Here is a 27,500-nt window from a genome sequence, read left to right as displayed (position 1 = left end):
TACACGTAATCGGAAAAATATGGACACCACCACCACCGTCACCACCAGGGAGAGAGAGAGAGAGAGAGAGAGAGAGAGAGAGAGAGAGAGAGAGAGAGAGAGAGAGAGAGAGAGAGAGAGAGAGAGAGAGAGAGAGAAATAACAGGAGGAGGAGGAGGAGGAGGAGGAAGAGGAAAAACACTTTAAATACACTATGAAAAGGAAGAAATATGAAAAAAAACAAGAGGAGGAGGAGGAGGAGGAGGAGGGGACTCACACTTTGGGCAGCGAAGGAGAAGAGGAGGGGGGCTGTGAGGGCGGCTGCACCCATGAACCTCACCAGCTGATGCACCCAAAACATCCTGGTGGAGGAGGAGGAGGGAGAGAGAGGAGGAGGGGAGGGAAGGAGGGATAGGGTATTGATTGTGGGAGGAGGAGGAGGAAGAAGAAATGATAAGGGGGAGAGAGAGAGAGAGAGAGAGAGAGAGAGAGAGAGAGAGAGAGAGAGAGAGAGAGAGAGAGAGAGAGAGAGAGAGAGAGAGAGAGAGAGAGAGAGAGAGAGAGATAGAAACAAACATATGGGGTACAGGAAATGATAAAAAGGGAGAGAAAGAAAGAAAATGAGAGAGAAGGAAGAGGAAGAATGATAGGAGAAAAAGCAAAGATATGAAAAACAGGAGGAGGAGGAGGAGGAGGAGGAGGAGGAGGAGGAGGAGGAGGAGGAGGAGGAGATAATAGTAAGAATAATGGTAGAAAATAAAGGAGGAAGGGTGAAAGAGGAAATAAAAATAATGAAGAGAGAGGAGGAGGAGGAGGAGGAGGAGGAGGAGGAGGAGGAGGAGGAGGAGGAGGAGGAGGAGGAGGAGGAGGAAATTAATAAATTAAAAAAAAAAAAAAAAACAGGAAGAGAAAAGATATTTGGAGGAGGAGGAGGAGGAGGAGGAGGAGGAGGAGGATTGGGAGAGGGGGCAGGAGAGAGGAATGGGGAGAGGGGGGAGGGGGGGAGGGTAAAACATATAATAAAACAAAACCAAAACAAATCAAGACAAATAAATCAAGGAAGTCTGGGAGGAAAAACCAAAAAGAAAACGAGACAAAAAAAGAAAACGACGATAAGATAAACTCAATTATTTATTTTCCTTCTCTAATCTTTTCACTATCTTTTCCTTCTCTCTCTCTCTCTCTCTCTCTCTCTCTCTCTCTCTCTCTCTCGCGTTTATTCATTCTTCCGTTCACTTCCTCCCTCCTCCCACGCTTCGAGGAGGAAGAGGAGGAGGAGGAGGAGGAGGAGGAGGAGAATAAACAATGAGAAAAGGAACAGGAAGAGGAAGAGGAAGAAAAACAAGGTGACAGATAGAAAAATGGAGGAGGAGGAGGAGGAGGAGGAGGAGGAGGAGGAGGAGGAGGAGGAGGAGGAGGAGGAGGAGGAGGAGGAAAAGAAAACGACAGAAAACTAAAAGGAAGAATGAGGAGGAGGAGGAGGAGGAGAAATGTTACATCTGTCGTTTATTATAAGTCATCCACCGACCTAAATACACACGCACGCACGCACGCACACACACACACACACACACACACACACACACACACACACACACACACACACACACACACACACACACACACATACTTTCACACGTATGTAAACACACCTGCTTCCCTGGCACACAAATTGAGAGAGAGAGAGAGAGAGAGAGAGAGAGAGAGAGAGAGAGAGAGAGAGAGAGAGAGAGAGAGAGAGAGAGAGAGAGAGAGAGAGAGAGAGAGAGAGAGAGAGAGAGAGAGAATTATATCTTTCATTCACTTCACGTCCAATATTTCATGTAATTTCACACACACACACACACACACACACACACACACACACACACACACACACACACACTAATAAGCAGTACTATTCTCTTCCTTAATCACGACAAATTGATCTCATTTTAAACGATCATACAAAAAGAAGAAATAATATAAGCCAATTCCACTCTATAACAGCTCCACGTTGCATAAAATATTGTAATAGGTAAGTGGGTAGACTAAGTTTTAACCCCTTCAGTACCGTGACGCTTCTCTATATCCATTCTGCTTACTGTTTGGCGACTTTGCACAGCTTCAGAAACTTATGTGGGGGGTTAAAATAGTGAAGACTGTGGCCATTAATCTTCTGACGTCCATAGACCCTTCCCAATGTCAATAAAAATGGTCTAATGGTACACAAAACTCAAGGTATAAAATGTGTCCCAGTACTGAAGGGGCTTAAATATTGAAGACTCCGACCATTAATCTTCTGCCCTCCATAGACCCTTCCTAATGTCAATAAAATGGTGTAATTGTGGTAAAAATGCATCCCTATACTGAAGGGGCTAAGGAACATTCATCACACACACACACACATATAACAACAACCCATGAAACAAAAAAGGACGGTATGTTAATAAGGTGAGTAAATAAGTTAATGAATATATATGTAAATAAGTGAAGAGAATTAATAATAGAGATAAGTGAATAAGTTAATAAATATATAAGTAAATAAGTGAAGTGAATTAAACCCTTCAATACTGACTTTTTTTTTTTTTTTTTACACTAATTAATTGGTGTGATTAGACTATTTCACTTGCACTAGGAAGGGTCTATGGAGGTCAGAGGATTAATGGCCACAGTCTTCACTATTTTAATCCCCACATGAGTTTCTGAAGGTGTGTAGAATCACCAATTAGTAATCAGAAACCAGAGTAAGTATGAAAATGCAATGCTGAAGTGGCTCATAAGATAGGCACTTAAATAAGATACTAATCAAATACGTGAAGTGAATTGGTAATCAAATAAGTTTAAGTATCTAAGTCAATACGTAAATAAGTAGAGTGAATTAATAAGACAGGTAAGTGAATAAGTACCGAGGTTAGAATGAAAAAGTAAATAAATAAGTCAATAAGTAAGTAAGTAAATTAATAAGTACTAAAGTCAAGAGGTAAAATTAAGTAAACAAGTTCAATAAGTACCCAAGTTAATAAGTGAATGAGAAAAGTGAGTTAGATGATTAGAAAAGTCCATTAATTCAGCTTCGACATGAATTTACCTAGTATTGAAATAGAAATGTTTATACAGACCCTTTAACAATACTCTTTCCCTCCACACTAATAATAATAATAATAATAAAAAGGGGAATTAACAAGAAAACTAAAGGAATTGGTATCTCTTCACCCAGTTACCTAATATTGAGAGATACACACACGTATCATTATATAGTCTATAACAATATTCTTCCCCACCACAAAAAAATAAATAAATAAATAAAGAAAGAAAGAAATAAATAAAAAAAAGTGAATTAATAAAGAATAGTAAATAAATCTCGAGTTTTCACCAGGTTAAATAAAATAAATTCTCAAGTTTTCACCAGGTTAAATAAAATAAATTCTCGAGTTTTCACCAGGTTAAATAAAATAAATTCTCGAGTTTTCACCAGGTTAAATAAAATAAATTCTCGAGTTTTCACCAGGTTAAATAAAATAAATTCTCAAGTTTTCACCAGGTTAAATAAAATAAATTCTCGAGTTTTCACCAGGTTAAATAAAATCAATTATCACCAGAGTTTTCACCAGGTTACCTAATACTGAGACATACGTAAGCTTATAATGAGTTGTAATATCATTCTTCCCCACAACACATGACTAAAAACAACACCAGCCATGAACTAACAAGAAAAGTATAAAAATTGAGTTCTAAGCCGAATATTGAGAGACTGACAGATATGCAACATCATACAGTCTTTAAAAATATTCTTCCCCATAACAGATAATGAAATATATACAAAGCTAGCAGTGAATTAACAAACTAAATAAATTGTTACCTTTTCACCCGTTTCATTGAGAGAGAGAGAGAGAGAGAGAGAGAGAGAGAGAGAGAGAGAGAGAGAGAGAGAGAGAGAGAGGTAAACTTGTATCGGGTTGAAATAATATTCTTCCCACAACACATGACGAAGAACAAAACAAACGATGAATTGACAAGAAAACTAAAGAAAATTATTGAGTTCTAAGCTGAAGTTACCTAATATTGAGATAAACAGACAGATACGTAACATTATACAGTTTGTAATAATATTCTTTCCCGAGACAGATAACGAACAACAAAATTAAATGACAAGAAAAGTAAAGAATTGGGTCGAGTTTTCATCCGGTTACCTATTATCAAGACAGATAGGTAATGTTGTCTACCGATGAGTCTTTAATAATATTCATCCCTATAACAGATAATGAAACACGACCAGAAGTGAATTAATGAACTAAATAAACTTATCTTTTCACCTCAGTTACCTAATATTGAGAGACAGACAGATACTACAGTCTTTAATAATATTCTTCCTATAACAGATAATGAAACACAAAACCAGCAGTGAATTAAGGAACTAAATAAATTGTTATCTTTCCACCCGGTTACCTAATATTGAGACAGATAGATATGTAAACTTATATTGAGTTGAAATAATATTCTTCCCCATCGCACACGAAAAAAAAAAAACGATTAATTGACAAGAAAACTAAATAAATTGATACGTTTTCTTCAAGTTACCTAATACTGAGCTAAGACAGATACGTAAACTTATATTGGGTTGAAATAATATTCTTCCCCATCGCACATGACGAAAAACAAAACCAGCGATGAGTTTACAAAGAAAACTAAATAAATTGATACGTTTTCACCCGAAGTTAGCTAGTACTGACACGGACCCGATACTTCACAAGATGTTAAGTTTGAAATATTCTTCGCCCACAACAAATGTAAAAAAAAAAGCTATCAGTGAATTAATAAGACAAACACATAAATTGATTGCGTTTTGAGCCAGTTAACTAATATTGAAAGGTAATATAACGTAAAATTATATGGAGTTTTAATATAGATAGAAAGACACATAACTAATACTGAAATATATTTACGGAACATTATAAGGAGTTTTAATATAAAGACACATAACCTTATAAAAAAGTAATATTTTCCCCAAAACAAATATAAAAAAAAACTAGCAATGAATTAATAAAAAAAGTACATAAATTGATATAGGTCTGAGCCGAAGTTAACTAATATTGATAGATAAATACGAAACCTCATACTCAATTCTAGTAATATTCTTCACCATAACAAACAAAAAACAAAACCAGCAACGAATCAATAAAGAAAGTAAAAAATTCATTGAGGTTTGAGCCCAAATTGTGAAGGTGAGAAGTGTCTAGTGGCGCTACTCGGCCCACCCCGCTCACACCACCGCCCGGGCCAATCACCGCACAGGGAAGGCGGGGCTGGGCTGGGCCGAGATAGAGAGAGAGAGAGAGAGAGAGAGAGAGAGAGAGAGAGAGAGAGAGAGAGAGAGAGAATGGATGGAGTGACGCAATAGTGTGTGTGTGTGTACATGACAAAATACATAACATCTGTTCACGCACACACACACACACACACACACACACACTCTCTCTCTCTCTCTCTCTCTCCTACCACTACGACTACTACTACTACTACTACTACTACTACTACTACTACACACACACACACACACACACACACACACACACACACACACACCTTCAATTAGTATGAGTACTGTAAAGAGAGAGAGAGAGAGAGAGAGAGAGAGAGAGAGAGAGAGAGAGAGAGAGAGAGAGAGCTATGACTCATCCTATTCTTGAGTTATTACAACACTGGCCGTCTACATAAATCTCTCTCTCTCTCTCTCTGAAGGAAGGAGAAAGTGAGAGAGAGATGTTATGCTCCTAAACTTTACCATATGTTCCGGTTGTGTAGCCTATCTCTCTCTCTCTCTCTCTCTCTCTCTCTCTCTCTCTGAACGTATCTAATCTTTCCATTCTTTCCTCCTTCCTTCCCGCTCTTTCATCCCTTCAGCTAACGAATATCTCTCTCTCTCTCTCTCTCTCTCTCTCTCTCTCTGAACAGGTTTTTGTAGTAAGAATGTTTAGCTCTCTCATTCATTCCTGTGTGTGTGTGTGTGTGTGTGTGTGTGTGTGGCCCATCCCTGCACACACACACACACACACAGAGAGAGAGAGAGAGAGAGAGAGAGAGAGAGAGAGAGAGAGAGAGAGAGAGAGAGAGAGAGAGAGAGAGAGAGAGAGAGAGAGAGAGAGAGAGAGAGAGAGAGAGAGAGAGAGAGAGAGAGAGTTTCCTGTACTAGTATTACAAAGAGGAAGAAAAAATTAATAAAAAATCTAAAAACACAAACAGAAAAAGAGGAAAGAGAAAAAAGGAATAGAGAAAAGAAAGGAAAGGAACAGAGAAGAACTTAAAGGAAGAACAAGAAGATAAGAAAACGCAATAAAGAATAAAAAAAAAAAATAGTAAATAAATAAAAGAGAGAAATAAGAAAGGAACAATATTACTACAAACATATTTTTACTCATTAAACTTCACCTGAGAGAGAGAGAGAGAGAGAGAGAGAGAGAGAGAGAGAAATAGGCACAAGAAGAAAATAATGGAAAAAAAAAGAATGAAATGAAAGGAGAAAAAGAAATGAAGGATAGAGACATGAGAAGGAAAAAAAAATGGAGAAAAAAAAATGAAATGAAATGAATAAAAAGAAAATGAAGAATAGAGAATGAAAAAGAAAAAGAAAATGAAAAAGAAAAGAAAAAAAATGAAGAAAAAGAAAAAAGAATAAAATGAAGAAAAAGAAAATTAAGGAAAAGAAAATGAAAAAAAACAATGAAAAGAAAATGAAAGAAGAAAATGAACAAAAGAAAAGAAAATGAAAAAAAAAGAAAATGAAAAAAAAAAAGAAAAAAAAAGAAAAGAAAAAGGAAAAGAAAATGAAGAAAAAAAGAATGAAAAAGAAAATGAAAAGAAAACGGAACAAAAAGAAAACGAAGGCAAAAAAGCGAATGAAGGAATAAAGGCAGGAAAGAGAGGAGAATGAAGGAATAGATGAAGAAATGAAGAAAGAAAAGGCAAACCAGGATGAATAAAGACAGACAGTAAGGGAGAGAGAGGAAGTGGTTCATTCTTGGCCCTCTCACCTCAACACCACCCACTAAATGTTCACCACACACAAAACAATAAAATAAATAAATAAATAAATAAAAAAATAGATCAACAAATAAAAATAAAATAAATAAACTGAAAACATACAATAAACAAAGCAAAATGTAAAAATAAAGCCTCAAAATTATCCAAAAATAATAAAAATGGAGAAAATGAAAAAAAAAAATAATTGTCAAAAGGAGCTAAAATATAATAAAATAGATCAATATAATGAGAAAAATTAATAATGGTTTTAAATGAAGACTAAATAGATGTAAATAAATAAATAAATGAATGAATGAGTGTCAAATGTTATTATATGAAAGGGAATATTAGATCTTGTAATAATGAAAAGACTTATACAGGAAAGAGGAGGAAGGGGATTCAACACTACAAAAACTAAAACATGAAACTCAAAACTAAAAAAAACATACATGAAAAGGATTAATATTGAAAGAAAGGGAGATAAGAGACAGTAGGATGAAGGAAAATGACTTAAAACTAAATAAACACATAAAAAAGGAGGAATTATGAGGAATGGAAAGGCAAACAAAGAAACTTAATGCTAAAAAAAAAAAGGAGAGGAAAAAAAAAACATTGAAAACATTTAAATACTAGACAAAAGTAGAAACAAGGGGAAAATATTTAATTAAACACACATACGTACACAAATAAATAAATAAAAGATAAAATAAAATAAAGATTAATAGAGAAAAGAAAAATGAGAAAAGAGGATGAAGGATGAAGGAAAATGACTTAAAACTAAATAAACACATAAAAAGGAAAGAATTTTGAAGAATGGAAGGAAAAAAAAGATAAATAAAAAGAACTTAATGCTAAAAACACACTGAAAACATGTAAATACTAGACAAAGTAGAAACAAGGGGAAAAAATTGATTAAACACATACATACATACACACAAATAAATAATCCAAATAAACAAAGATTAATAGAGAAAAGAATAAGGAGAAAAGAGGATGTAGGATGAAGGAAAATGACTTAAAATAAATAAACATATAAAAGGAAAGAATTAAGAGGAATGGAAAGACAAACAAAGAACTTAATGCTAAAAACACACTGGAAACATTAAAAAAACTAGACAAAAGTACAAATAAAGGGAACAAATTAATTAAACACACACACACCACTAAATAAATAAAGAAATAATTAAATATGGTCATTAGTTCTGATGGGAGGTTAAACTAGTCACAACATTAATTAGTCGTAAATGAATGCTTTAACAATATAGACATTAATAATAGCAATGAAGAAATGAAGAAATGTCTCATAGTAATAATTTGTGATGTCAAAGTTTTAGATTATACACACACACACACACACACACACACACACACACACACACACACACACATAAATAAATGGATAAGAAAACAGTCATTAGTTCCGATGTGAGGAGGTGAAATTAGTCAAAATTAATTAGTCGTAACTGAAAGCTTAAGAAAAAACAGGGAATATTAATGGCAATGAGTAAATGTCTCATAATAATAATGTCTTGTCAGTTTTGGTCCATTAATTGAAGCTGTCTGGGAAAAATGAAAATAATAAAAGGAAAAAGATAAAGATGGATTTGAAATAGAACAAGTTTGGTCACATTTTTGTTAGATAATTTTTGGATTGATATTCATTAGGAAAAACATTATATATTTAGAAGATAAAATGTACAAAGCAGAGATATAGATTAAAAAAAAGGTGAGAAATAGATAAGAAAACATCAACTGATACCTAAAAATAAACCAAGAAACAGCAGGAAAAAAAAAAAAAAAATAAATAAATAAATAAATAAATAATAAATAAATAAATAAACATGTACATAAACACACACTCATATTCTGTTAATGCTGGAAAGTAGAAACGGAGATTGACAGAAATGCAAGATCTAGAAAAGATTACAAAAAATTGAAAAAAAAAATAAATAAATAAATAAATAAATAAATAAATAAATAAAAAAGTAAATAAATAAATAAACATACACACAAAACCATATTTATATTGTCATTGCTGGAAAGTAAAAAAATAAGACAGACAGACAAATGCAACACTTAGAAAGCAGTAATGGTTTGGCCTCCATGTTTCCTGCAGCAAATTAAAACAAAACAGAAATTAAAGGAAAAACACACACACACACACACACACACGGCCCGGTAGCTCAGTGGTTAGAGCGCTGGCTTCACAAGCCAGATGACCGGGGTTCGATTCCCCGGCTGGGTGGAGATATTTGGGTGTGTCTTCTTTCACGTGTAGCCCCTGTTCACCTAGCAGTGAGTAGGTACGGGATGTAAATCGAGGAGTTGTGACCTTGTTGTCCCAGTGTGTGGTGTGTGCCTGGTCTCAGGCCTATCAGAAGATCGAAACAATGAGCTCTGAGCTCGTTCCATAGGGTAACGTCTGGCTGTCTCGTCAGAGACTGCAGCAGATCAAACAGTGAATTACACACACACACACACCGCGTAGTGTAGTGGTTAGCATGCTCGACTCACAATCGAGAGGGCCGGGTTCGAGTCCTGGCGCGGTGAGACAGATGGGGTTGGGTGTTAATGTGTGGGGTGTGTTCACCTAGCAGTAAATAGGTACGGGATGTAACTGGAGGGGTTGTGGCCTCGCTTTCCCGGTGTGTGGCGTGTGTTGTGGTCTCAGTCCTACCCGAAGATGAGTCTATGAGCTCTGACCTCGCTCCGTAATGGGGAAGACTGGCTGGGTGACCAGCAGGTGACCGTGGTGAATTACACATACATGAACACACACACACACACACATAAATTCCTCAGAATCTTACACAAACAAGACAAAAAAGATACACAAGTGCAAAACTCAAAAATATATTACGTTTTGCATTCATGTTTCCTGCAGCAAATTAACCCTTTCAGTACTGGGACACATTTTGACCACGAGTTTTGTGTACTTGACCATTTTATTGACATTAGCATCGGTCTATGGAGGCTGGAAGATTAACAGCCAGTCTTCACTATTTTAATAACTCCACATAAGTTTCTGAAGTCATACAGAATCACCAAATAGTAAGCAGAATGAATATGGGAATGTGTCAAGGTACTGAAGGGGTTAAGATAAAAACAGAAATTAAAGGAAAAAGCACAAACACACATACACAACATAAATTTCTTAGATTCCTACACAAACAAGACCAATTGATCAATGCAAGTCTCAAAATGCATTAATAGTTGGCATCCATATTCCTGCAGCAAATTAAAATAAGACAGAAGTTAATGAAGATCACACACACACACACACACACACGGCCCGGTAGCTCAGTGGTTAAAGCGCTGGCTTCACAAGCCAGAGGACCGGGTTTCGATTCCCCGGCCGGGTGGAGTTATTTGGGTGTGTCTCCTTTCACGTGTAGCCCCTGTTCACTGTTCACCTAGCAGTGAGTAGGTACGGGATGTAAATCGAGGAGTTGTGACCTTGTTGTCCCGGTGTGTGGTGTGTGCCTGGTCTCAGGCCTATCCAAAGATCGGAAATAATGAGCTCTGAGCTCATTCCGTAGGGTAACGTCTGGCTGTCTCGTCAGAGACTGCAGCAGATCAAACAGTGAAACACACATACACAACACCCAAAAAACACTCCAACACACACCAGCATTACCTAACACACCCCAGAACACACCAACACCCAAAAAAACACTTCAAATCACACACACTTTATCCAACACACACCATTGCATCCCAGAACACATTGGAGCACACACCAACATACCCTGAAAAGCATAAAAACACACACTAACACACTCAAAACACCCTCAAATGCAGTAAAAGGACATGAACACCCTGAAACGCAAATAAAACACATTGAAAACACACCCCAAGACCACAAAACACACCCAAACACACACACCAAACCCACACACTTACTTGGAGAGATGGCGTCAAACAGTGGGCAGCGTGGCGAGGAAACACACCCTAAACGAAGCTTAAAACACCCCCAAAACACCCACACACTTACTTGGAGAGATGGCGTCGAGCAGTGGGCAGTGTGGTGAGCTCTTCCTTCATGACATAACGCTTGGTGCCTAGACAGTACTGCTCCATGTAGGTAGGCCAGTGCAGGGCAGAGAGGGCAAAGTTGAAGGTGTGCTGGTCAGTGTCAGAGAGTGCCGCCCACAGCCCCTGCACATTGTCATTGCAGAAGTGCCACTCATGTGTTGTGAAGTACTCGAGGCAGGAGGCAGCGCGGTCTAGCTTCTGCGCGATTCTGACCATGCTGGGGGTGTAAATGAGGTGTTAGATGGTGTTATGAGGTGTAGAAAGGTGTTATGGTGGTGTTAGAAGATGTTAAGGGGTGTATAAAGGTGTTACCAGGGTGTCAGGTGTTATGGGGTGTATAAAGAGTGCTAGAAGGTGTTATGGGGTGTTAGAAGGTGTTATGGAGTGTAGAAAGGTCATAATGGGGTGTTATTGTGGTGTTAGAAAGTGTTATGGGGTGTAGAAAGGCTGTTATGGGGTGCAGATAAGTGTTAAGGGGTATACTAAGACCTGCATTCAGAAACACTTTGATCTCTCACAACGGCAACCCATTTCCAAAGGCTGTAGTTGAAGATACTCAAGTTTTTAAGGGTATTTTTATGATTCTGGTGATGGATTAGCAAGATCTCTAGTTTGTCAAAAGGAAAAACTGTCTCTGGGGGCTTAATAAGTTGCTGTGGTGAGAGAGCAACGCATTTCTGAATATAGACCCAAGTGTCATGGTGTGTTAGGGAATGTATGGAGGGCATTAGTGTGTGTTGGTATGATTCTGACCTTGCTGGGGGTGTAAGGAAGGTGTCATGTGGTGTTATGGGGGTGTAAGGCAGTTTATGAGTGTCCAACAAAGATTTCAGGGTGTATATGACATTTTTGGGGTGTGTTACAAAGATTTCAAGGTGTGTAAAAAGACTTCAAGGTACATAAGAGATTCCAGAGTGTGTTATAAAGATTCCCAGGGTATGTAAGGCATTAAACCTCTTCAGTACTGGGACACAATTTTTACCTTGGGATTTGTGTATGATTAGACCATTTTATTGACACTAGGAATGGTCTATGGAGGTCAGAAGATTCATGACCACAGTTTTCACTATTCTAATGCCCCACATAGATTTCTGAAGCTGTATATAATCACCAAATAGTAAGCAGAATGAATATGGAAATGCATCCTGGTATTGAATGGGTTACAGGGGATATAAGGAAAGAGACTATAAGAGATAAAACATGAAGTGACAGTAAATATTGATAAAAGTATGAATAGATTGCATGAACAGACTGCCAGGTGAAGGGGAGATGGATTGATAAAAGTGTAAGAGGAGATCTTTCTTTATCTGCAACACTGACAAGACTCTTGCAGAAATTGGGCTCACATAACACTCACTCAGAAAATTCAGACTCATAGCACTCAAAACACACCCCAGAACACACAAACGTACTCACTCGTGTCCAAACACCCAAACACCACACACACACACACACACACACACACACACACACACACACACCAAAGTACACATAACACATCCATAACACAAACACTCATAAAAGACACAACATATACAAAACACCTACACACATCCACACACACACACTATAAGACCTAGACTGGAATGTGCAGCAGTGGTGAGGTCACCATACACACACATTGGCTATTCAACACATTACATACTAATATTTGATGTTATATAGCCAAGAACCAATGAGCCAAGGCCAAGGACATTGGGAAACTAGAAAGAATCCAAAGGACCACTACAAAGATGGTCCCAGAAATAATGTATCCTCAATATGAAGAAAGACTGAGGAAAATGGGACTACCAACTTTGAAGAATAGACGGGAAAGAGGAGGCCTAATAATGATGTATAAGTTGGTAAACAGTATGGAAAAGATAGATAGACAAGACCTGTTATCTCTAACAGAAGATGGAGATAGACAAACAAGAGAACACTCCAAGATCATGAAAAGTCTGTGTTTGAGGAACATTAAAAAGTTTAGTTCTCCACACAGGATGGTGGACATCTGGAACGGCTTGAGTGAAAAGATTGTAACAGCAGAAAGTGTGCACAAATTTAAGGAAAACTTGGATAAAAGTAGAGAGGTCACTATGAGCCTCGTTCAAACCCTGTAATATACAACTAGCTAAATACACACAGATACACACATGAAACATACAAAAACACTCAAAACATACAAATTTCAATAAAAAACCATGAATAACACACAAAAACACATCCAAACTCACCACAAAACACACACATATATTCACACAATCCCACACAACACAACACACACACACAGGCTCATATTCTCAACACTTCTGTGCCTCACCTCCAAGATTTCAAAGGACTTTATCTATACATGCAAATTTCTTAAGGTGTCTCTATGGTTCTAGAGGCAGAGTGACAAGATCTCCACATTATTAACTGGAGAAACACTCTTGAAAAACTCTACCAAAGAAATTTTTACGGTTGTAAAGACAGAGTGACAAGATTTCTACATTAACTGGAGAAACACTCTTGAAAAACCCAGCTAATGGTGTTTTTATGGTTCTAAAGGAGGAGTGACAAAATTTCTACACTGTTAACTTTCCTGGAAAACTCTTGAAAACCCCACTAAAGGTGTTTTTATGGTTGTAGTGACAAGATTTTTACATAATTAACTGCAAAATCACTTGAAAAAACTCATTAAAGGTATTTCTAATGTTCTAGACACAGAATGAAATTTCTACATTATTAACTGGAGAAAGGCTCTAGAAAAACTCTGCTAATCTGCTAATAGTGCTTTTTTTATGATTCTAGATACAGTGACAATATTTCTACGTGACTAACTTGACAAACGCTCTTGAAAAAACACATTACAGGTGTTTTTACGGTTCTAAAGGCAGACTTACAAGATTTCTACATTATTAGCTGGAGAGACACTCTTGAAAAACACTGCTAATTATCTCTGTGACCTTGGAAAATAATTGTGGTGAGAGCAAAGCGTTTTTGAATAACACCATACCCACACAACGCAACGCAACACACACACATCGGTTTCTGAAGACGGACCTGACACCTACACTACACAACACAACACAACACAACACACACACACACACATCGGTTTCTGACAACCTACACAACACAACACAACACAACACACACACACACACACACACACACTTACATTGGTCTCTTGCCAGCCAGTTTAGCAGCAGCATCCATGAGGTAAGCGGGGAGCCAGTGTTGCAGCAAGACAGCGATGGTGTTGAGAGCCTTGTGCTGTGTGAACCTCAGACTGGGGTACCACACGACGTCATTCATCGCGTTCCTCCTCAGCGCTGACATCCCGTGCTTGTTGATCTCACCCCACCGCACTGGACGCTCCATGCCGGACACACAGTTGTACACCAGCAGCTCCCCGTTCTTCCTGTGGGGGTTTAAGGGTGGTTAGCTTAGGTCAGGTTGGGCTAGGTGAGGTTGCTATAATGAGAGTTTGTTGGCATTTAATTCTTGTTTTTTTTTGTCATTTTGGTTTGGTTGGGTTGGGTTAGTTGTAATGAGAGTTTTTTGCAATTAATTCTTCTTTTCTTTTATCATTTTGGTTAGGTTAGGTTAAGTTAGGTAGCTGTAAGGAGTTTTTTGCAATTAATTCTTGTTTTCTTTTATCATTTTGGTTAGTAAAGCTGGGTCAGGTTAGCTTAGTTGTAATGAGAGTATTTTGCCATTAATTCTTGTTTTCTTTGATAATTTTGGTTAGGTTGGGTTGGGTTGATTGTAATGAGTTTTTTTTATGGCATTAATTCTTGTTTTCTTTTGCCGTTTAGGTTGGGTTGGGTTGGGTTGGATTGGATTGGATTGGATTGGGTTGGGTTGGGTTGGGTTGGGTTGGGTTGGGTTACGTTAGGTTAGTTGTAAGGAGTTTTTTTGGCATTAATCCTCATTTTCTTTTGCCATTTTGGAGTCATTCTTTTTATATTTCTCTTTTTTTTGGGGGGTGGGGAGAAGAGGGAAGCTGGGCAAGGGAGAAAAAGGCCCACTTGATAGCCAGTTCCCTAAAAGGTTACTGGAGTTAGCCGCAATTCTGGTCTGGGAAAATGTCTTGAAACCTCCCTACTGCAGTTTATCTTTTCTTTTCTTTTCTTTTTGGGAAGGTTAGATAAAATGCACACTGAATTTTTGGACAGTTATTTCCTGAGGTTTTGCAATTTTGGGTTTATTTCTTTTCCTTCTTGTGGGGTTGAAGGAATGGTTAGGTTAGGTTAGGTAAGGTTGGGTTAGGTTAGGTTGGGTAAGGTTAGGTTGGGATAATGTAGTTTTTTTTTTTTTTTGCATTAATTTCCTTTTTCTTTTTTTTTTTTTTGCATTTTTTTTCTTGCAATTTACCTCGTTTTATCATTATTATTATTATTATTACTATTATTATTTTTTTTTATTTATTTATTTATTTTGTGTGAATTCAAAGGTTAGGTTAGGTTAGCTTAGATTTTTTTTTAAAGATTATTTTTGAGTGTTTAGCTGTTTTGAATTTCTATCCATTTTTTTTTTTTTTTTTTTTTTTGTGGAGGTTCAAAGGTGAAATTAGGTCAGGTAAGGATAATGAGATTTTTGCGCAATTATTTCTTTATTTATTTATTTTCCTCCTTTCTTCTTGTTAGATTAGGTTCAGTTAGTGACATTGAGGCTATTGGAAAGTTAATTCTTACTTTTCCTTTCCTTTTCTTTTTTGTTGCGGTTTTTAGCTTTATTTTTTAAGCTTTATCTTGAAGTTAACCTTTTTTTTCTAATTAGGTTAAATTAGACCAGGTTAAGGTCAGCTAAGGATAAATGACGTCTTTAGGCAATGATTTTTTTTTTACTTATTTATCTATTTATTTATTTTTTGCAGTTTATTTCTTTTTTCTTGTGGAGTTAGGTTAGGTGGTTAGGTAGTAATAAGGAGGCTATAGGGAGGTTAGGTTAGGTTAGGTTAGGTTAGGTAGTAATAAGGAGGCTATAGGGAGGTTAATTCTTACTTTGAGGTTGTTTTGCCTTTTTCTTGAAGTTTACCTTTAGTTTATTCCTTCCTACGAGGTTGAAGAGGTAATGAGGTTAGGTTAGATAATGTAGCTGTACCGAGGTTTACGTAACTGAATTTTCTTTTTTTTTCTTCAATAGGTGAGGTGGTGACATTAGGTTAGGTCAAGTAACGATTCATTTTTTTGCTTTTTCGAGTTTTTTCTATTTATTTTTATTTTTCTTTCTTAATAGGTGGTGAGGTGAGGTGGTGAGGTTAGGTAAAGTAGCGTTTTATTTCTTTTGCTACTTTGAGGTTGTTTTTATCTTTTTCTTACAGTTTACCTTGTTTTTTTTTCTTGTAGGGTTTAAGGGATGGTTACGTTAGGTTCGGTAGTTGTATTGTTCTTTGGGGGGTTGATTCTGGCCTTTTTGTTGCTTCGGGGTGTGATTTTACTCCCCCCCATGTTTTGTGGTGTCCAAGGAGTGGTAAGGTAAGGTTAGGTTAGACGAGGATTGAAGGATGAGATTCTAGGGGTTAATTCTTAGTATTGATTTTCTTTTTTTACTGCAGTTCACCTCGTTTTTCTTCCTGCTGTGGGATTAATGGCTGGAGAGATGGCTGGGGCAAGGATGTGCAGGGAAAATATACACCAATAACTTGAAAATTAAATGTTACATGGTTGACTATCCAGTAAAGAGGCAAAGTTAGGCAAGAACAGTTGGCTAAACACACACAACACACACACACACACACACACACACACAGTCATCCACCCATCCACACACACACACACACACACACCAACCCACCCCACACCGTCGGGCCTGGAGCCAGGTATCGGCCTGGGTCCAGCCGGGGGTGGGGGGGTCGGCCCACCCTTGATGACGTCACATATATTCGTTACGCAAATCATTTTGAAAATGAGGATTCCCAAAAAGGCAGCTGGACACGAATGTTATAAAAATTCTGACTCGTTATCAATCGAAACTAACTTCTAAAATACAAAAACATTGCCGAGAAAAGGAATAATAAAAATAGCTCAAAAATATACTAAATAAAGTATTAGAACTTCGACTTGCTTAAACACAATTTCAAAGCCCACCAATTTCATTCAACTGAATCGATAACGTTTTTCAAAAATTATGACTATCATTTCGATATATCAAAACCTGGCAACTCGCCCTATTAGAAAAATAATATTTAAAAATGACGTTGTTTACAATATTAACAGGACTACATATCATTCTTAAAGTCCACATCTTTAACTTCTCAGGAGCCTTGCACACTTTTCTCATGATAAACCATCTTTTGAAAACACAAACACTTCGCTACAACCTCAAATAAAAAATCACAGATAGCGGAGGTAAAAATTTTAGCGTATTTTGGCCCTCCCATTCAAGTCATAAACACCCTCTACATCACCGTACTTCACTCAACTCAAGCATGGAAGACACGTAAAACACTGCGAACTATCATTAGAAACCCTTAAAAGGCACTTGTGACTCGAAATAAATGAACTGAGACAAATATAAATAATAGTGGAAGTCGAGCATCTGGGACCGGCATTTTGGGCGGGAGCTGGTGATGACGTCACAGCCTGGGGCTCGTGACGTCATGGGTAGGCCCGCTTCTTCTCACTGAGCCTCCATAGCACACAAATCAGGTAATTGCGGATATATCTCAACAACTGACATGAAAGATTAGGCCTATGGCTCCACTTTGTGACCTGTCTGGCCTGTAATGAGTGAGAGATGAGGCAGATAATGGCTAAGAGAAGCAGCGGCTCACGGGATTGGCTTATTTACGTATTTAAGGCTTGGATAATTTGTGTTTTTGAATGTCAGCAGGTGTTAGTTCACTGCTGTGTTGTCTTGGAGGTTACCAAAGTTAAGTTGTGACATGCCAGCAACGAGAAATGATGAGTTACACCAATATATTAGTACCTATAACACTTACCTTGCCCAAAGACTGTTTGGTGACAGCTGTCCATTACTCCGTCACTCACTGACCCACCCACACACCACTGTATTCTACGTTCTCAATGGTGTGTAAAGTTAACCTCTGCTTACTGAGAGGCAACACGCACAGCATTCTCTTCGTTACTATCACTTTTATCTAAGTTTTCATGACTGTCACAGTCTCACCCCGGCACCGTAGTGCCAGGCTGCCAACGCAGCGCGGCCACTGTGCTGACTCTGCTGCGTGAGCCTGAGGAGACAGTGGCCGGCGGACCCCGGACGGGGGAGGCAAACTAATACTAATGGCCAAGCCGAGGCGCCGAGGCGGACCGTGGACCATGGCAACGACTTTTAGACAGGACGCGTTTGGCAACAATGTTATTTGTCGGAATCAACACGAATAGGCTACAACAATGTTTTTACATATGTATATATAATGATACACTAACAACTAGGTACGTGTATGTCTGTTGGCTCACTACTTAATGAAGCAGTTTTCCTACCTCTATTTCAAACAAAAGTGACGTTTTTTTTTTTTCTTCTTTTTCAGTTGCCATTGGCTACCGCTGCCTCTGATGTAGCCTGCCTGCCATCCACACCCAGCTTCCTGTACGTCCCTCTTCCACTCCCCCATGCTTCTCATGCCTCCTTCACCCACCTACCCACCCATCTCTCTCTCCCTCTCTCTCTCTCTCTCTCTCTCTCTCTCTCTCTGATGAGAGACTCAATGGACCTGCCTCATGGAGCTGCTCATGGACTAACAGACTTCCAACACATACGCATCACCAGTGATTTAATTAGCACAATGTAATACTATTACTATTGCTGTAACTATCACAATTAGCTGTTACTATGAGTGTGGTTATCATTATGAAGATCATTGTTATTATTGTTATTCGTATCATTACTACCATTATTATTATTACATATTTATGATATTATCAGCCCAAATATTACATTTTTACGAGATATCAATACTATGATTACTTTTAGGTAAATAAAAATGTACAAACTTAGTGTCATGGATGCTTTTAGCATGAGAAATAACAATGCACCATGTATGTACAATGTGTTACTTATCCCTGATACCAATATTCATGATAAGCAATGATAACAATAATGATGATGATGATAATAATAATAATAATAATAATAATAATAATAATAATAATAATAATAAAACAATAATAATAATAACAATAATAATACATAATTATTATTATTATTGAGAGAGAGAGAGAGAGAGAGAGAGAGAGAGAGAGAGAGAGAGATTAGGTTACAATCAGGTTAAATCAGAAAAGGTTAGGTTAGGTTACACACACACACACACACACACACACACCTCTGAGTAGCAGTGTACCAGGCCGCCACAATCAGCAGGTTAATGGGAATGTCGACAGGGATGAGGTCGGCCACCAGCTCCCCTCGGCAGTGTAGGGTCCGCAGCATCCCCTTCCCGGCCCCCACAATGAGCCCCGTTGGTCCGTTCAGGTTGTCCACCCAGCCCGGCAATGGTTCACGCCACGCTGCCGCCACTGGGACGCCATGAGAGAACAAGAATGGGTTAGAAGCTTAGAGGAGGTGGAAGAAGGTGGAGAACTCACAGTATTCGGCCTATACCAAAGAGAGATGGAGAGAAAAATAGAGGTGGAAGAAAGTGGAGAACTCACTGTGCTGAGAGAGAGAGAGAGAGAGAGAGAGAGAGAGAGAGAGAGAGAGAGAGAGGCAATCCTAGGTGTGGACAAAGAGTTTTTTTAGAGCAGGAGTGGAGAAAACAGTGAAAATTGGTGTGTTCCCTGCCTGGTGCTCTGTGTTCTCTCCTTCTACAGGCTGGTGAAGGACTGAGACTGGAAAAAAAAAGGGGGAAAAAAAGAAAAAAAAAAAAGTACAAAGATCACAAGAAGAAGAAGATGAAGAAAACCACAGGACGGTGCACAAAGGGGTGATGTTAATATTATGTGTGTTTCTGGGGTGTTTCTGGTGGTGATCTATTATTTAAAGTGTTGTGGCCAGTTGTTTTAGGTGGTGTGTGTGTATTTTTGGGTGTTTGTGATTTTGGTGTTGAAATTGATGTTTTTGGTGTTGAAATATGTGTTTATTGGTGTTTTAGGTGTTGAAATTAATGTTTTTGGTGTTGAAATATGTGTTTATTGGTGTTTTTGATGTTGAAATGAATGTTTTTGATGTCAGATTTATTTTTTGGTGTTGATATGAATGTTATTTGATGTTTTTGGTGTTGAAATTAATGTTATTTGGTGTTTTTGGTGTTGAAATGTCTGTTTTTTGGTGATTTAGGTTTGAAATGAGTGTTTTTGGTGATTTAGGTGTTGAAATTAATATTTTTTGGTGTTGAAATGAGTGTTTTGATGGTATTTTTGGTGTTAAAATGAGTGTTTTAGGGTGTTTTTGGTGTTGAAATAAGTGTTTCAGGGTGTTTTTGGTGTTGAAATGAGTCAGTTTTTGGTTGAAATGAGTGTTTTAGTGCTGAAATTAGTGTTTTTGTGTTTTGATATTGAAATGAGTGTTTTTTTTTTTGTGTTGAAATGAGTGTTTTTGGTGATTTTGTGTTGAAATGAGTGTTTTGGTGTTTTTGTGTTGAAATGAGTGTTTTGGTGGTGTTGAAATTAGTGTTTTGGTGTTTTTAGTGTTGAAATGAGTATTTTTGGTGTTTTAGTGTTGAAATGAGTGTTTTTTTGGTGTTCTTGGTGTTGAAATTAGTGTTTTTTGCGTTTTGGTTGAAATGAGTGTTTTTGGTGTTTTGGTGTTGAAATGAGCATTTTTCGTGTTCTTGGTGTTGAAATGAATGTTTTTTGGTGATTTAGGTGTTGAAATTAATGTTTTTGGTGTTAAAATAAGTGTTTTTTGGTGTTTTTGGTGTTGAAATGTCTGTTTTTTGGTGTTTTTGGTGTTGAAATTAATGTTTTTGGTGCTGAAATGAGTGTTTTTTGGTGTTGAAATTAATGTTTTTGGTGTTGAAATGAGTGTTTTTTGGTGTTTTTGGTGTTGAAATGTCTGTTTTTTGGTGTTTTTGGTGTTGAAATGTATTTTTTGGTGATTTAGGTGTTGGAATTAATGTTTAAGGTGTTGAAATGAGTGTTTTTGGTGTTGAAATGAGTGTTTTTTGGTGTTTTTGCTGTTGAAATTAATGTTTTTGGTGTTGAAATTAATGTTATTTGATAGTTTTTGTGTTAAAATGAGTGTTATTTCACTATCTGGAGGTGAAATGTGTGTTTTTGGTGTTGAAGTGAAAAGTGTTTTTGGTGTTGAAATGATTGTTTACTGGTGTTGAAGTGTCTGTATATTGGTGTTTTGGTGATGAAATTAATGTTTTTTGATGATGAAATATGTTTTCTGGTTATTTAGGTGTTGAAGAATGTGTGTTTTGAATGTTAAAATGAGTGTCCTTTGGTGAGTTAGATGTTGAAATGTGTGTTTATTGCTGTTTTGGTGTTGAAATTCATGTTTTTGATGTTGAAATGTGCAAAGTGTTCTTGGTGTTGAAATAAGTGTTTTAGGGTGTTAGGAGGTTTGTTTATTTATTTATTAATTTATTTGATTATTTATTTTATTTTTTTGGGGGGGTGTTGAAATAAGTGTTTTAAGGTGTTTTTGGCATTGAATCATGTGTTTTTGGTGTTGAAATTAGTTTTTGATAATGAGCTGAGTGTTTCATTGCTTATTTGGGTGTTGAAGTGACTGTTTCTCTCATTTCAATACTAAAACACAAAACACAAAAACATGAAAACCACAATGTCAACACCAAACACCCTCCACCTGCCCACTTGCTCACCTATGGAGGGTCTGACAATGGCGAGGGGGAGTGAGGCGGCCTCCTGCACCAGCACATGTTCCGCCAGCGCCTTGGTGTATGTGTAGGTGTTGGGACGAGAGCCAATCAGCCTGCCGGGGGAGGAAAGGTGAGTAAGATGATGGGCAGGCTAGGTTAGGTTAGGTTAGGTTAGGTTAGGTTAAGCGTTAGGTTAGGTTAGGTTAGGTTAGAGAAGGTTAGGTTAGGTTTAGTTAGGTTAGGTTGCTAGGTTAAGGTTAGGTTAGGTTAGAGAGGTTAGGTTAGGGGAAAGGTTGAAGGCTATAAGGTTAGATTAGGTTGAATTATAAGGTAGATTAGGTTGAATTTGGGTTAAGTTAAGTTAGCTTTTTATGCAAGAGGGGAAGCTGGCCAATGGAAAATAAATAAATAAATAAATAAACATAATAATAAAACAAAATAAATAAATGAATGAAAAAGGCCCACTTGATTGCCAGTTCCCTAAAAATAGTCAGTCAGCCAAAAGTCAGGAACAAATGTCTCAAAACTTCCCTCTTAAAAGAAATCAAATCCTTAAACTGTATTTGGGTTAGGTTAGGTGGTGGGGGAGTGACAAGGGTTAGGTTAGGTCAGGTCACCCATACACCCACCCAGCCATCCATACACCCATCCAGATCACCCATACACCCACCCAGTCACCCATCCAGATCACCCAGTCACCCATACACCCACCCAGTCACCCATACACCCATCCAGATCACCCATACACCCATCCAGTCACCCATACACCCATCCAGTCACCCATACACCCACCCAGTCACCCATACATCCATCCAGTCACCCATACACCCACCCAGTCACCCATACACCCATCCAGATCACCCATACACCCACCCAGTCACCCATACACCCACCCAGTCACCCATACACCCACCCAGTCACCCATACACCCACCCAGGTCACCCATACACCCACCCAGTCACCCATACACCCATCCAGTCACCTATACATCCACTCAGTCACCCATACACCCATCCAATCACCCATACACCCACCCAGTCACCCATACACCCATCCAGTCACCCATACACCCATCCAGATCACCCATACACCCACCCAGCCATCCATACACCCAACCAGTCACCCATACACCCATCCAGTCACCCATACACCCACCCAGTCACCCATACACCCACCCAGTCACCCATACACCCATCCAGTCACCCATACACCCATCCAGATCACCCATACACCCACCCAGTCACCCATACATCCATCCAGTCACCCATACACCCATCCAGTCACCCGTACTTAGGCGTGAGGTGGTTGAAAGTGTCGTCATCCATCCAGTCTACCAGTTGGATGAGTTTGTAGGGGTCGGTGGGGGGCGGGTACACCATCTCCTTCACCTCCCCACGATCACAGTTGCAGTAGGCGGTGGACACGTGGATGAGGGCCTGCGGGTGGGAGGTGGGTGAAGGTGGGTGCTGTGTGGATGATGGTGTGTTATGGGGGACTTCATTTGGCTGGATTTTTATTTATTTTTTTTATTTTCATCTATTTTTTTTTTTTTTTGTGTGTGTGTGTTTGAGTGAGTCATGTGCATTTTTTTTTTTTTGGGTGTGTGTGTGTTTCAAATTGTTTTTTCCTATTTCCTCTTTTCATACTCTTACTTTCCTCACCAATTTTCCTTTCAAGTTTTTTTTCCCCTTCTCTTTTCCTTTTACATTACTTTCCCTTCACCAAACACTCCATAACATTCACCAACCTTATCTTTCCCTTCACACACACCAATAAAAACATCAACCACTTTCTTTCATCCTTGCACTAACACTCAAAATTATTCTAAACTCTTTCCCTTCACAAAAACCTAAATTATTACCTTGAACAATATTTCCCCTTCACTAAAAACTAATAAATTCTCTCTTCATATCTTCCCCTTACTAAAAAAACACTAATAATTTCTCTATACAGCTTTTTCGTAGTGGTGATAGAGTAAAGGGTTTCTGAATACTAGAGCCACACCACTCATTACTCCACATTCACCACCAGATAACACTAGACACACACCACCCTTACTTCCACCTCTCCACATCGCTGCACACTCACCACCAGCCGCTCCATCTTGTGACAAAGCTCCACCAGGCGTTTTGTACCCAGGACATTCATTTGCAGCGACAGTTTGAGAGCCTCGTCAAATTTCACGGTGGCAGCTGCATGAACACTACTGAAACTCTGGAAATCAGCGTGGCGGCGTCCTGAGGTGCCACTCCGAGCCCTGGCAGCATGATGTCCCCCTGTATTGGCACCAGACACCGCAGGGCCTCCGGGGATGTGGCGCGAAGCTGGTCGAAGAGCTGTAGGGGTGTTGGGAGGGGTGTTAGTGCTGGTGTGTATGTATGAGAGGAGAGGAGAGGAAGAGGAAACAAAAATGAAAAAAGAAAGGAAGAAAAGAAAGAATAGAGAAGAGAAAGAAAATGAAGATAATAATAATAATAATGATAATAGTAGTAGCAATAATAATAATAATAAGAAGATGATGATGATGATGAAGAAAAAATTAGATACATACGTCGAGAGAGAGAATCAGGATGCAAAGCTCGGCAAACACTCCTACCAACATTTCTTTTTCTTCCTTTTTATAGCAAAGTTGTCAGTTTAACCAGTGAAGGGCGTGACTTGTGGAAACACCAGAAGTAACACACGCTTAGAAACACTGCAACACTCATATTTCACCATCTGTTTATTTATTTAACCCATTTACCTATATATTCACTCGTTTATCTATCTGTATATCTATTCATCTATCTAATTATCCGACTATCTATCTATTTAACTATCTATCTATCTATTTAACTCGTCTATCTTATCTATTTACCCTATCTATCTATTAACTCGTTTATCTATCTATGTATCTATTAACCCTGCTATCTACCTAATTACCCGACTATCTATCTATCTATTTATTCGTTTATCTATCAATTTCACCACCAATCAATTTTTACTTCAGTCACCCCCATTTTCTATAAACAACTTTCTCTCGTATTCACCTCACAATCCTTTAACAAACTCCTTTAGCATCCTACACCGATCGTACACACTCTCCTGCCTCTCCCAGCACCCTTCCCTTCCCTTCAGACCCCTCTCACTGCCTCTCCCACCTCCTCTCTTTCTCATCTCGCAGCAGAAACTTCGCTAAAATCACTGTTGACTTAACCTTGGAAGAATGAAAGGCAGAAAGGCTGGGAGTGGAGAGACAGCGTTTATAATTATGAATAGGGTGTGTTTAATTGTAGAGTGGCGGGATATATGGCTGGTTTCATTGTGTTTTGGAGTTTTATATTTCATTTGTGTTTTTGTGTGTTTTGTTGCTTAAAGGTTGTTGTTGTTGTTGTGGTGGTGGTGGTGGTGGTGGTGGTGGTGGTGGTGGTGGTGGTGGTGATGGTGGAGGAGGAGAAGGAGGAGAAGAAGAAGAAGAAGGAAAAGATGAGTAGGAGGAGGAGACGACGAAGAAGGAAAAAAGAAAATTGAAGAAGAAGAATGAAGAAGAAGAAGAAGAAGAAAAGGAGGACGAGAAAGAGGAGAGATCTATTTCATTTTATTTACATATTTTATTTAACTTCCTTCAGATTTTGGGTGAAGGTCTCTCTCTCTCTGTGTGTGTGTGTGTGTGTGTGTGTAGACCTTGGCCTGGGATGTCATTGAAGGGTTAGAACACACACACACACACACTTAAATACCATCAGCTGCAGTGTGTGTGTGTGTGTGTGTGTGTGTGTGTGTGTGTGTGTGTGTGTGTGTGTGTGTGTGTGTGTGTGAGCGTGACAGGCGTGAAGAGTGAGTGCCTAGTGTGCCTCGCCTCACCTTGAACCTTATTGTGAAATCCTCCAGTACTTTCCAAAGGTCCTACTTGGTGCCACACGGGTCCTTGAGGCGGTCTATGGTTCTACTGACAGATTAACCCCTTCAATACTGAGACTACAGCATTATATTCACCTTTGTGGCCTTGGAAAACAGTCACGACGGAGTTTTTTATGGTTCTAGTGACAGATTAACAAGATTTCTACGTTCCTCATACGGCAAAGTCTTAAAATCCAACTCCAGTATTTCTTGATGGAATGTTTGTGGTTCTAGAGACAGATTAGCAGGTTGTCTACGTTATTTGTACGAGAAACTGTATTAAAAATTATCCTCAATATTTCTGTAGCCTTGGAAAACGTTCGTGATGGAGTCTTTTATGGTTCTAGTGAGAAATTAACACGATTTTTACAATATTCATACGAAAAATGGTCTTAAAACCCAGACTATATATTTATGTGGCCTTCGAAAACAGTCTTGATAAAATGACAGCGGTTTTCAAGTATTTATGTGGCTCTAGTGAAAAATTTACAGGATTTCTACGTTATTCACACGAGAAAGTCTTTAAATTATGATCATGAAGGGACAAGCTTGGTTTTTTTTTCTTTTTGTTTCTACAGTAGTGAGATTAACAAAATTTCTATGATATCTATATGAGGAACAATCTTAGAACCCACTATAAATACCTCGCTGGCCTTGAAGAAGTCATAGTGAAGTGATGTAAGTATCAAGTGTTCGTTTTGTGGTTCTAGTGACAGATTAACAAGATTGATTACTTCATTACTAACAGGAGAAACACGTCACCCTTGTCATGTCCCCTGCACCACTAGAGGACCTCCACTAGACCACCCCCTCTTAGTCACCCTTGCTATGCCCCCTGTTAAAGGCTTCTCTCAGGTCCTCTCTTAACCTTCGCTTCTCAAGTCTTGTATTCTGAAACGCTTTGCTCTTTCACCACCAATGCTTTCCAAAGGCTCCAGTTGAAGATACTCATGTTTGTAAGAGTATTTTATGGTTCTGGCGATAGATTGGCAAGATTTCTAGTTTATTAAAAGGAGAAACTGTCTAGAAAACTAAGCTAGTTATCTCAATGGCCTTGGAAAACTGTCGTAGTGAGAATGAAGTGTTTTTAAGGATGTTTTATTGTTCTGGTGATGGATTGGGAAGATTTCTAGTTTAAAAGGAGGAACTGTCTTGAAAACCCACCTAGTTCTCTCTGTGGCCTTGGAACACTGTCGTAGTGAGAGAACAAGGCGTCAGGAATTAAAAACGTTCTCTGTCTCATTTTGTAAGAAATATCCTTCATCCTGTGTATCCTTCAAGTCATTCTCCTTTGTAATGATCCTAACACTCCTTCCTTCCTGTCTTAAACTTAACCATTGGCAAGACTCAAGACATTACCACCTCTGTACATAACAAAGCTTAATCCATTCAGTACTGGAACACATTTTTACCTTGAGTTTTGGGTAGCATTAGACCATTTTATTGACATTACTAAGGGTCTATAGAGGTCAGAAGATTAATGGCCACAGTCTTCACTATTTTAATCCTCCACATAAGTTTCTGAAGCTGTATAGAATCAGAATAGTAACCAGAATGAATATGGAAACGCGTCATGCTACTGAAACTTGTGTACGATTAGACCATTTTATTGACATTAGGAAGGGTCTATGGAGGTCAGACGATTAATGGCCAAAGTCTTCACTATTTTAACCCCTTCAGTACTGGGACACATTTTTACCTTGAGATTTGTGTACCATTAGACCATTCTATTTACATTACTAAGGGTCTATGGAGGTCAGAAAATGAATGGCCACAGTCCTCACTATTTTAACCCCCCCCACAAGTTTCTGAAGCAGTAGAGAATCAATAAATAGACAGCAGAAGGAATTTTAAAACGTGTCATGGAAGTGAAGGGGTTAAAGACAGCCAGTGCGTCTTTCTATAAGCC

At 38.4% G+C, this 27,500-nt stretch overlaps 1 protein-coding gene across 1 annotated transcript in view; it reads right to left on the bottom strand.

Annotated features, from left to right (window-relative positions):
- The window catches only part of LOC123498512 (putative fatty acyl-CoA reductase CG5065), a 34,237-nt gene that overhangs the window by 2,560 nt on the left and 4,177 nt on the right, over positions 1 to 27,500 (bottom strand). The window contains 8 exon segments of the mRNA XM_045245687.1: positions 257 to 341; positions 10,973 to 11,230; positions 14,156 to 14,398; positions 19,268 to 19,460; positions 21,716 to 21,825; positions 23,003 to 23,148; positions 23,801 to 23,916; positions 23,919 to 24,048. Of these exon segments, the coding sequence (XP_045101622.1) occupies positions 257 to 341; positions 10,973 to 11,230; positions 14,156 to 14,398; positions 19,268 to 19,460; positions 21,716 to 21,825; positions 23,003 to 23,148; positions 23,801 to 23,916; positions 23,919 to 24,048 (1,281 nt within the window).

Source organism: Portunus trituberculatus, chromosome 7 (assembly GCF_017591435.1).
Source record: "Portunus trituberculatus isolate SZX2019 chromosome 7, ASM1759143v1, whole genome shotgun sequence".
Classification (NCBI taxonomy): Eukaryota; Metazoa; Arthropoda; class Malacostraca; order Decapoda; family Portunidae; genus Portunus; species Portunus trituberculatus.
This window is presented reverse-complemented; position numbering and strand designations above follow the sequence as displayed.